The following is a 12,631-nucleotide window of genomic DNA, read 5'->3' as shown; positions in this document are numbered from 1 at the left end:
TGATGCTTCTTTCCAAATTCGGGTCGGCATTTATGAGAAAGTCGGAAGCTTCGTCGATTTTTCTCACAAAAGGTGAGCAAAGGAAAATTCTTCAACCATGACATCGGTGGGTTCATCTTCGTCTTCTTCTGCTTCATAGGCTTGTTGTTATTCCAACTTTAAAAGGGTTTTATCATCCTGATCATTTGAATGAGAATCAATACATTCGTTCACATTGTTACAATCTAAACTTGTAAAACCAAGATCTTTTTCCATCTGCACAATTTCTGTTGAGATTTCCTCTTTCTGTGTTGCAAAGGCAACAATGTCCTTTGAACAATGCGGCAAGTTATTATGCCATACAGCTCTCGTGTTGCTTTGAGTCATCTCTTGCCAAGATTCATAGATATTTTGAATGGCATCTTTTATGTTAAATTTCTTCCAAAATTCACTCCAAGTCCAAGAATCTTCTGCTTCTGCAGCTTTTAATAGCTTGAGCAAAAGTTCATTTTAAATAGTAAGCCTTGAAAGTGGAGTAACGCCTTGATCCATCAGCTGCAGAATTGATGTTGTGTTTGGAGGGAAAAAATGAATCTTGACATTTTCATCTAAGTCAGTCAATAGAGTTGGATGGCCTGGCGCATTGTGTAATAAAAGCAAAATTTTGAAAAGAATATCATTCTTTTTACAATAGCTTTTAACTTCAGAGCAAAAACAAGTTTTAAACCAGTCTTGAAAAATTGAATGAGAGTCACCCACGCTTTTTTATTCGAACACTAGTGAACAGGTAAATTGTTCTTTGTAAAGCCCTTAAGAGCTCTTGGATTTTCCGCTCTGTACACTAACAGTGGCTTCAATTTTAAATCACCCGATGCATTACCTCCTAGTAAAAGAGTCAATCGGTCTTTTGACACTTTATACCCAGCTTAATGTTGGGTATAAAGTGTTTCCTTCTCTGCTAGAAATGTGTACATTGGCATTCTTTTCAAGAACAAGCCAGTCTCGTCAGTGTTAAAAATTTGATCATCTATGTAGCCTTCCTTCTCAATAAGCTTTTTCAGTTCATTGGGAAATAATTCTGCAGTTTTAGTGTCAGCACTTGTGCTTTCACCTTGGATTCTTACGTTATGGAGTCCCATACACTTTTTGAAATTGTAGAACTACCATCGACTTGCTATAAAAGTTTCACTGGTTGTACCTCCTTCATTTTTGCTTTTATTTTGTCATATAGACTTGTTGCTTTTGCCTGGATTATCATTTGACTCAAAGGAATCTTTTTCTGATTACAATCTTCAATCCAGATCATTAGAAGGCGTTCCATATTTTCCACTGTGGAAGATCGATTTCTCGTGATCACTTTTGACATATAAGAAGCGGTGCTCATTCTGTGTTGTTTAATCTTTTCTTTGCTCTGAATAATTGTTCGTACAGATGACTCATTCATTCTCACGTGCTATTTTAGCAAATGAAGCACCATTCTCGTGACATTTTATAATTTCAAGTTTCTTCTCTAATGTCAACCACTTGCATTTTTTTGTTACTCCAACAGTGTCTTCTTTGTTTTGTCTCTTTTCACTCATACTTAAATAATTAAAAAATATTAAATACTAATATTAATGTAAATAATAAAATGCTGCGAGAAAAGAACATGTCTATGTGAGAGCCAATCGAATAACTACTGGATAAACGTGGCTCTCGACTGTCACTTGCGGTGCCCGGGAGTCACCGGTCAGTGTTGACAATGTTAGTGTAATAATAAAAACCACGTTTTTATTATTATGGTTCAAAACCGAGCTATAAAAGGCAGATGAAAAAGAAAAATATGAATTTTATGATATATTACAAAAAACAGTAGATAACACAAATCTTATAGATATAATTATAGTAATGGGGGATCTAAATCACTTTCTTGACTCCTTATAGCGTGGGCAGCCAAAGAAGAGATGGAGGGAGCTGGTAGAGGAGGACCTGAGGATGAAGAACTTGGATGTGGTTACAGCCCAAGACAGGAGGAGGATGTGGAGAACACTCATTAGAACCAGTAACCCTACTTAAGTGGGATAAGCTGCAGAAGAAGAAGAATGGGGGATCTAAATGCTAAAATAGGAAATGATTGTACAAGTAGAGAAATGGGAATAGAAGGTATCAGAAATGAAAATGGAGTGATGATACCGGATTTCTGCATGGAAAAAATGAAATAGTAATAGGAGGATCCATCTTTAAGCATAAAAATATACATAAAGTAACATGGAGACTACCCGATGGAAAAACTTATAACCAAATTTATCATATAATGATACAAAGAAAATGGAGAGGATCTCTTTTGAGCATGAGATCAATGAGAGAAGCAGATGCTTATAGACCATTTTTTAGTAAATGTGGACAGGTATTAAATACCATGAAGCCACAGAAAAAAATACTAGGAGTGCATAGAAGAAAGATAAAGAATGGATATCTTCACATGCAAAACTCAAAATTTAAGAAAGAAAAGAAATAAAAAGTTAATACAAGATAGGAACATCTGCTTACAAGAGAAATATAAAAGAATAATAAAGAGATTAAGAAAAATGCAAGAAAACCTACTAAATGAGGCCAAAATCCACCTAAAAGAGGTGCTACTAAATCATTATATAATATTATGAGAACAATGACAGGCAACAAAAGAAAAAGAGAAGATATTATTAAAGAGAAACAAGGAAATAAATTAAACAATAATAAAAAGAAAATAGAAGGATAGATAGAATACTTCAGAGAGATAATGAATAGAGAAAAACCTGAAAAAAAGAAATTCAAATACCAGAAGGAAGAGAAAAATATTACAAGAGATGCCAAAGAAATTAAAAAAAAGTGGAATACAAAAAAAAAAAAAAAAAAAAACATTAAAAAAAAGTAAAAATGGAAAAGCAGCTGGTTAGATGGTATACCAAGTGAACTATTAAAAGCAGAATAGAGGAAGAAGCAACTGCCATATCAAGAGGTAGAAGTAGATGGAGAAACATTGTTGCCAAGGTCACAAGTCCTCAGGCATGAGGAGATTGATGAATAAGAAGAATACTCTTCCCATTTCTTAACCAAATATAGATGCAGGAAGAATGGCCACATGAATATTGGGTTACTGATCAAAAAAGATTAACGGATTGTGGTAATTGGAGAGGAATATTATTAAGCACAAGAATGATATTAGAAAGAATCAAAAAAGAAATAGATCAAAAGCTAAGAGAAACACAAGCAGGATGTAGAGCCAATAGTATCAGTTAAATAGTGACACTCAGAATAATAATAGAATAGTCACTAGAATGGCAGTCAAATCATATCAAAGCTTTTTTTTTTTTTGACAGCATTGACAGAGAAGCAATATGGAAATTAATATGTAGAAAATTATCAGCATAGTTAAAAAAATTATAAAAAATATAAAATACAAATCATACAGAGTGGAGAACTTTCAGAAAAGTTTGAAATTAAAACAGGAGTTAGACAGGGCTTCATTCTCTCCCCAACAATATTTCTTATTGTTGTAGACTAGTTTATGAAAAATGCCATGAAAACTGCAAAAGGAATACGGTGGAATTTAATAGAACAGCTACATGACCTACATGCTAAATACATGAACTCGATTTAGCAGATGATATAGTTTACTGGCACATGCACAACAACATATGAAGGGGGGGGGGGAACAATAAAAAACTCAGTTAATAAGCCTTGACTGTTGGATTAGGAATAAATAAAATTAAAACAAAAATAATGAAAATAAATAACAAACAAACAGAAGACATAGTACTGGATTGTCATAGTTTAGGACTTTAATTACATGGAATCAATAATAGATAAACAGGGAGGAGCATAGGAAGATATAAGGTCTAAGGATGCAGAGAGTACAGAGAATTTTTAACATGTTAGAGAAATTATGGAGATCAAAGGGAATAGGTTTAAAAATAATTGATTATTTTATACAAATATTATATCAGTTTTACTCTATGCATCAGAAACAACAATAAAAGTAATTAGAAAAAACTGTAATGACTTGGCTGCAAAGCTTTGTAAATATATAAGAATTCTACAAATTAAATGTCCAGAAAAGATATCAAATAAAGAATTACAAAAAAAAATGAGAAACAAACCAATAATGTATGACAATAATCGGAGAAAATGGAGATGGATCTGTGTTTCATTCAGGATTTCTCCTTGAGTGCAGGTCACAAAGATGCCTCCAACGATCTCAATCTTGAGTCTTTCTCTTCCATGTTATACCCATAGATTTCACTAATGGTTCTTTCCATCTTGTAGGTGGTCTTCCTGGTTTTCTCCTTATTCTCATTTGCCAAATAAGTATTCTGTATGTCCATCTGTTATCCCTAAGTCTTGCTATGTGGCCTGCCCATCTCATCTTGTTTTCGTAGACTGCAGTTACCACATCTTTTACACCTAATCTCTCTCTCTCTTACTTCCATATTTCTAACATGTTCCATTTTGTTGATGTTACAAATCATACATTCTATTTCATTTCATGCTGAGTTATCATGAAAGTCTTTTCTTGTCTTGTTGTGTTCCATGTTTCTGATCCATATGCGAGTGATGGATGAATGTCACTATTAAATAATTTTGTCTTCACAGCGATATCAAGATTTGCATCAGTGTGTCTCTTAGTCTATTGAATGATAGCCATGTGGCTTTCTTTCATTTTACCGGTTCTTCAGATAAATCGTTATTCATTTTTATTATTTGACCTAAATAATTGTAAGAGTTAACCTGTTCTATAGGGATGTTATTAATATATAGGTTGCTGTCACCTGTGTGAATGTTTTTAATCCATTTTGTTTTTTCTAGATTCATTTCTAAGCCCATCTCATGACTGCTGTTTTTGTATATTTTTTTGCCCATTTCTTCTAGATCTCTTGGATCTTGAGACATTAGTACTAATTAATCAGCAAACATAAGGATTTGTAATTTTTGGCCATCTATGTTTATTCCTCTGTTTTGGTCTATTTTTCTCTAAAGTGCTAGTAAATAGGTTTGGGGAGATCACATCACCTTGGCAGACCCCTCTCTTTATATTCATATTTATAGGTTGATCAAATAGGGTTATTTGTGTGGTCAGATTTTTGTTAATTTCTCTTATGTGGATGTAAGTGGCTTGGATAATTATGTCGTGTTCTATGGTTATCAAATGCTTTTTTGAAATCAATAAAGAGGAAACATAGAGGGAGTCAGTATTCTCTGCATTTTTCTGTTAATTGCGAAATGACCTGAATATGATCTATTGTGGAGAAGCCTCTCCTGAATCCTGCTTGCTCTCTACTGGAGTTATCTTGATTTTATATATACAAAGAGTAGTCAGATTGAGCGATAATTTTTTGTCTTCCTTATTTCTTTTTTTGAATAGAAGTATGATTTTTGAGGTCTTCCATTCCTCTGGAATCTTTCTTTCAAGTACCATATGAATCTGGTAACCAAGGCTTTGACTATAGTTGGTCCACTTCGTTGGATTTCTTCAACTTTAACATTATCAAGTCCTGAGGCTTTACTTTTATTCAATTTCTTAAGGGCGTGTTCTATTTCCTCAGGGAGTACATCTGGTATATTGCTTGGTTTTGGAATGATAGGTTCTGAGACTTTGTTTCTGTTAGTATGTTTTTCTCCATTATGATTCTGTAGAGCAGATGGAATTGACAGTTTAAAATTTAAATCTTTCTCAGATTTTTTCAGGCTGGTTTTGGCCTGCTGCTTCTCTTAGTTTTTGTATCCTGAAAGCTTCTTAGTCTTCTGGAATTCTTTTCCTTAGTAACTTAAATAATTTTGTATTCTAGAAAATTTCCTTGGGATTTCTTTAGCTCTTTTCTCTTTTTCAGTAGTTCTACGGTTTTAGGTGTGAATCGTTCGCTTTTCTTTTGTTTCACAGGAATTTCTGATTTTTTTTCTTTCACTCATTGAATTTATTAATAAATTTAGTATATCATCATCATCTATGCAACAATTCTTAATAGTCCATTCAGTCTCTTCTTTGTACTTCCTGAACTTGTGGTAGTCTATTTTTTAGGCTGTCTTTTATGGTTTGATATTGCCCTGATATGTGCTTCTTTTTTGTGGTCTATTCTTAATAATGGCTCTGAGAAGTCTATGGTCAGAATCTATATTGAAATATGTTTTGCCTATTGTACCAACATTTTGTACCAGTCTTCTACAGTCTGTTAAAATATTACCTATTTCATTTTTGTGCATCCATTCAGTGATTGCCAAATATCCATCTTCTTCCTTGGCATTTGTTGAAAAAAAAGTATTCATAATAGAGAGTTGTTCAGCTGCAGTGAATTTGGCTAATCTCTCTCTCTTCCTCTTCATTTCTTTCTCCCAGACCATTTGGACCTATAAACTTATTGTTTTGTTTTCTGCAACATTTTGGCATTAAAGTCTCCACTGAATGTGTATGTTGACTTGTAATTTAATGCCTATTTGAGATTCATGTAGAAATTTTCTGTTTCTTGATTATCGGCTATGGATATTGGAGTGTTGCAGGATATTAATTTTCTTGTTATTTTATTCTCTAATCCAATTAGTAACACACATGTTCTTTCAGATGTTACAAGAAAGGATCAACTTGGTGATCTTAGATTTAACAATAAAGCTCACTCTGCCTGTTTACCACTGTTTGAAGATGCTCGCAGGAATATCTGTAAGCCTTTGTACCGTCTTGCCATTAATTCTTTTAATCTTTTTGTTTCATTCACTAGGAGAATATCAAAGTTGATATTGGTTAGTTGTTTGACTCGTAAATCTATTCTGATTCTCTTTCCAAAATTCAAGTATTGAGAGTACTGATTGCCAGTTTTGAAAATCTAATAGGCAGCCTACCTTCTTCTGTGATATTCTTAGCACCATTCAGTGCCTTACTGCTGCCGTAGAGAGGTGAGTGTGTGCCATGCAGGACTCGGGGCCATTTCTGTTGCTGTAATAATGGCATCTTTGCTGTAGTTGGATATACATTTCTCTGGACTAGGGTTCTGAAGTGTTCTGGATAGGACATATTCTAAGAGCACTTGAAAAAGACAAATCAGCATTAGAGTAGAATCTGCAAGGAAAGAGAAAGAAAGGTAGATCAAAAATGAGCTGGTGGAGAGGAGTAGAAGAAGAGCTCAGAAAGATTGGGAAGAACTGGATGCAGATGAAGAGAGAAGCACAAAACAGAATCAGATGTAGACCTGTGGTGTATGCTCTCAATGGAGTGAAGAGGAATAAATAAATAATATTAAAGGGATTTCTGAATGTGTAGCTAAAGTTCTAAAACCTCTTAATATTGTAGTATCCTTTCATCCTGTCAGAAAGATTTCTACCTTTCTTTCTTCACCTAAGGACAAGCTTTCTCCACTCCACCAGGTGTTGACTAGATCCCATGCTCCTTACTTTGGGACACTCTGGCAGATCTGCAGCCATCCATCATGAAGTACATAAATCTTGAATCTTATACCATGAAACGAAACAGTCTGGCCTAGCAGAACATGCCGTCTCATAGTTTTTTTGAAAGAAAATTAAAATTTTCTTTCAAAGATTCCTTATAGAAGTAGATTCCTTATAGACTGCTTATATAAAGATAGTTGTGAGACCTCTATATACTGACTTAACTTAAATGTAGTTCTACCCTTTATGCGAAATATTAATACATCATTTTTATGCAAACTCATGCTTATTATATATTATATATATATTTTTTTTTAATGATTGGGAATTTTGCTTACCATTTGTTGTCTTGTTAATGCTATAGTGATGCTTTTTGAAAATGATTATTTAATTGTAATTTTATATTATGTTATATTTTCAATGTATACTGAGGATACATATGATACTTTTACAGCTAATAAATTTATGTCACATAAGTTTGAGTTTCCTTGTTTAATTTTTCTAAGTTTTTTATTTTCTTAAATATTATGAACTTTATAATTATTATAATTATTATATTTATATTATATTTATTTTGTTTTCTTAAATATTATAAACATTTAGTGCAATTATGCACAGTAAATAGTAACCTGGTTGTTATTATGGATACATATTGAGATATGAGTTTTTAGATCTAAAATATCTGAAACCTGCCACTGCTGCAAGTAATTTTCACTTCCATGTGTACATATACACAAATATGTACACACACACACACACACACACACACATATATATATATATATATAGTCATCCCTCGACTTACGTCCGTTCGAGTTATGTCCTTTCAAAGATATGTCCGTAAATAAGGGAAAATAACATTTTCGGCTCTACTTTCGAACAAGACGCAAGCGAGCGTAAGGTAAAGCATGCACAGTGGCAACATGTTTCATAGGCAACCTCCTTTGGCAGTCGGCACATGTCGTCAACAGTTCCTTTGTTGATTTTGTGTTTCAGAAATGGGTTATTTGTGTATTTATCATTAAATATTTCACAATGTTTTCTGCAACATTGTCCCTACACGCCCAATCAAAAAACCTAGTGAAGAATCACAGAAAAAGGGGTGAGCAATTGATCTTGAAACGAAGTTGCAAGTTATAAAGCAACATGAAGATGGTAAGCCTGTCAAGGTGATCGCAGATGACTTCGGATGGTCTCATTCTACAGTGACAACCATTTTGAAAAATAAGGAGAAAATCGTAGAGGCTGTGAAAGGATCTACTTCCATTAAATCGACGACAGTAACAAAGCAACAACAAGGTCTTATTGGTGATATGGAAAAACTACTTGCATCATGGATAGAGGACCTGAACCAAAAGCACATACCCCTTAGCACTGTGACCATAACCATTAAGGCACTAAGTCTCTTCAACATGTTGAAGGAGAAAGCAGAACCCAGTTATGACTATGAATTCAACGCTTCTTCTGGTTGGCTCATGAAATTCAAGCAGTGCTTTGTGCTGCATAATGTGAAAATGTATGGGAATATGCAAGTGCTGAGAACGCTACCAAGGAGTTTGTGGAAAAATTGGATAAAATTATTACGGAGGAAAACTATTTTCCACAACAAATATTTAATATGGATGAGACATCCTTGTTTCGAAAAAAATGCCCGAGCGGACATTCATCCACAAAAAGCTAAAATCTTTACCTAGTTTCAAAGCTCTTAATGTCCATATTATGATTCTGGTACAGTGAGAATCCACGAATCTTCAAAAACATTAGGAGAGCAATAAGAAGTCGTGGATGATGACTCAAAAATTTTTTGAGGATGCCTTAATCAACTGTTATGGAGTGAAATAAAAAGTTATTGTGTGAAAGAAAATGTAGAATTTAAAATTTTATTAATTCTAGATAATGCTCCTTATAGCAGTGATCTTCAAGTTCAAGGTCATGTTTCTCCCTCCAAACACTACCTCATTGATCCAACCAATGGATCAGGGAGTTCTTGAATTGTTTAAGGCTTATTATCTATGAAGAACTTTTTCACATGCCATTTCAGCTACTGAAGGAAATGACCAGACTCTCATGCAATTCTGGAAAACATTTAATATTTATCATGCTATTAAAAATGTTGCTGTGGCTTGGGACGACGTGACCTCTCAATGTATGAGTAGCATATGTAAAAATACATTAAAAAGGTTTGGGGATGATTTTGGAAGTTTGTAATAGTGAGCCTAGTAAACGATCTGAATCTCGAAGTGAATGATGATGATGACATAATGCAACTCATAGAAAGTTCCCCTGAAGAGTTGACCAACGAAGAATTGGTCAAACTGGAGGAACAGCTGTTGTAGAAGAGGAAAAACAAGAAAAGGAAGAGGGAAAAGAGAAACAGGAAGAGGTAGTTAATTTACAGTGAAAGGTCTTGCAGAAATGTTCTTTGCAGTCAATGATGTTGTCAAAATGGCTGAAGACATGGACCTATTAGATCTTGAATGAAGAGTTTTCTTTCTTTTTTTTTTTTTTCGGAATACTTCATTCAGGATTTAACAAGTTTAACAAATCAACAAGGATATACTTGTACATAAGTAAAGATGCAAATTGTTCAAGGATTTATATAAATGAATACCTTTAATGTAGAATTATGTATAGAAAAATAATAAATGTAATCTATTTAGTAAAGTTTAACGATGAAAGAAATATTCTATGAAAAATGTTTATTACGATGTAAGAATAAGAGTTCAAAGTTCATTGGCGAAACGTTTGGATAAATGTTTGACCTACAGCAATCGAGTATGCACGGGGAGCAGCACACGCTCGTAATTCCCGGAAGACGCTGCAAAGGAGATTGTCTCACGTGCAAAAAGATCGGTATCGGGGAGAAAACGTGACACAATGAGAAGGGGCGCCAGAGAAGTAACATAAAAGGAGTCTGCTCCCCTTTCTCAAGGCTTTTTTCTTCTTGGGTTCCGGATAGTCCTCTGCTGCTCGGCATCGACACCTGTGGTTCCAGAATCCTGGCTTGAAACATCTTTGGAGATGAGTAGCTGAATACGACCATCGGAACGGCATGTCAGACGGAGACAAGCGACGAAGGAACAGGCCAAGCATGGATGCATGGTCAGCCTTCCATAGAGATCTGTACCAGATGATTGCCATGAACAACCACGTGTATCAGAATTAAGCTGAGCTGTTTCTAGTCCACCTAGGAGGAAGAGACCTAATAATTAGTTCCAAGTCAAGCCATGTGAGACAATTGTCCAGACAAAGAGCAAGCATTTTGTAAGAATAGTTGAAGATTAAGTGACGGACCTGATGAATTTCCTGAGAGTTGGTAATGTATAACCTTTAGTGTTTCTTTTGTTGAGAAAGGGAAGAAATGTTGTGAATTAGTAAGCAGGAACATTCTAATATAGAACTCTTAGTGATTATTTAGTAGCAGTGTCATAGCTCCATGAACATATTAATGAGTGATTGTATAGATGAATTATGTTATGCATGTTATGTAAAATAGTTGACGAGGTTAGTAGAATAACTGTTTTGAAGGAAATTATAGATCGGTGTATTGATGAGAGCTAAGAATTAATCTAGTAGTAATAATTCATGATAAGATTCAGTTGCATCGATTTTGGTTGCCATAATTAGCTTTATAACCTAGAATGCCATCAATCTAGCTGAGTGTATATTTTTGGATATGTATTCTAAGAATTCAATAAATGTACTTTTGTATTTTAACCTGACTTGGCCTGAGAATGAATCCAATGCACCACTCATTTTAATCAGAACCTGAGCGGAATAGATTTGCTTAATTGAGACGACGACTGCAAACAAAAATTAGCATTAGTGATTTAGGTAATTTGATATTAAGTGTATTTGACAGATTGATCTGTCTTGTATATTTTCTGGGAGTTGTTGCTTGTTTAAGAGTCCTTCTAACCTAAAGGTATTAGCTCATTAGAAATGCATAAACATTCATGTTACCAAAAATTGTTCATATTGCCTTGCATTTCAGCTTGTACCTGTGTGATTTTTTTTTTCAGCAAAACTATGCCTTGAAGGTCAGATTGTTCAAAAGGGAGAATGCTGTCCAGTTCCTGATGAGAAATATATGAAATTAAAAAAGTAATTTCAAAAGTATCTGTTTGTGTAGTATTTGTAACATTTCTTTGATTTTTATACCTTTATATATATATATTTTTTTTAGATGTATATATAAAACCATCGTTCTGTATTTTGGTTTAACCAATAAGAATACAATTTGGTCGGCTAAATCCCAAATTGTCAGCCCATCCTCGTCCGTTCAGTATCCAAGTAGATAACCAACAGGGTGCACCACGAGAAGGTGAGGATTGGACATTAGGTCAGAAGCCCTGGTCGGTTCTCCGCATTCCTTTAAAGGCTATGTGGAGGTCTCCTCTCAGTTATACAGCTTTGACCTTTAAGCACCCCCTTAAGCACAAGTAAAACATTTCAGCTATTTAGGCACGATTTTTACTGAAGATGGTAAATTAAATATAGAAATAGACAACAGAATCAGCAAAGCTGGTATAGTGGGAAGTCAATTGAATAAATTCATATGGAATAAGAGAGAAATCAGTCGGAACACTAAATTAGCTGTGTACAAGACAGTGTTCAAACCAATTTTAACTTATGGATCTGAGAGCTGGGTCAGAAGTAAAACACTTGACCAAAGACTAGAGACCACAGATATGAGAGTCCCGAGAAAGATTATAGGCATGAACAGATGGCATCAATGGCAATATCATATTAAAAATGAGGATATTAGGAAAGAACTTGACATTGTCAGCATCCAGGAATGTGTTAGCAGAGCTAATCTTAGGTGGTATGGTCACTTAAACAGAATGGGCGAGGAAAGATTAGCAAAACAAGTGTTCTCTGCCAGGTTGGCAGCAAAACGACCCAGAGGAAGACCAAGATATAGGTGGATTGATATGGTACAAAATGCTTTAGACGATAGAAATATAGATCTGATAATGTTGGAGTCTTGACAAGTAACAGACTGATTTGGAGGAAAATTGTAGTTAGGAAATAAATAATGATGTAATTTTTTTCATGTAGTACTATCATATCCTGTACACCCCTTGAGGGTACATGGCAGGAATTTGATGATGATGATGTATATATAAAATTGATTTTTATATATACATATATTTTTACTATGAAGTTACCAGATTCCTCTTATTATCATAAGTTATTTGTGGATAATTAGTGATATAACAACATTTTTGCTATTTTTAGGCTTTTAATATATTTTTGTTAT

The 12,631-nt window shown here is 34.2% G+C and overlaps 1 protein-coding gene across 1 annotated transcript in view; it reads left to right on the top strand.

Annotated features, from left to right (window-relative positions):
* The window catches only part of TfIIFbeta (transcription factor TFIIFbeta), a 146,726-nt gene that overhangs the window by 57,026 nt on the left and 77,069 nt on the right, over nt 1–12,631 (top strand). Inside the window, exon 5 of the mRNA XM_090401575.1 lies at nt 11,391–11,472. Within this exon, the coding sequence (XP_090257701.1) occupies nt 11,391–11,472 (82 nt within the window). The remainder of the gene's footprint in view (nt 1–11,390; nt 11,473–12,631) is intronic.

Source organism: Typopeltis vanoorti, chromosome 12 (genome assembly GCF_054136105.1).
Source record: "Typopeltis vanoorti isolate ZY-2024b chromosome 12, IOZ_Tvanoo_1.0, whole genome shotgun sequence".
NCBI classification, from domain to species: Eukaryota; Metazoa; Arthropoda; class Arachnida; order Uropygi; family Thelyphonidae; genus Typopeltis; species Typopeltis vanoorti.
This window is presented reverse-complemented; position numbering and strand designations above follow the sequence as displayed.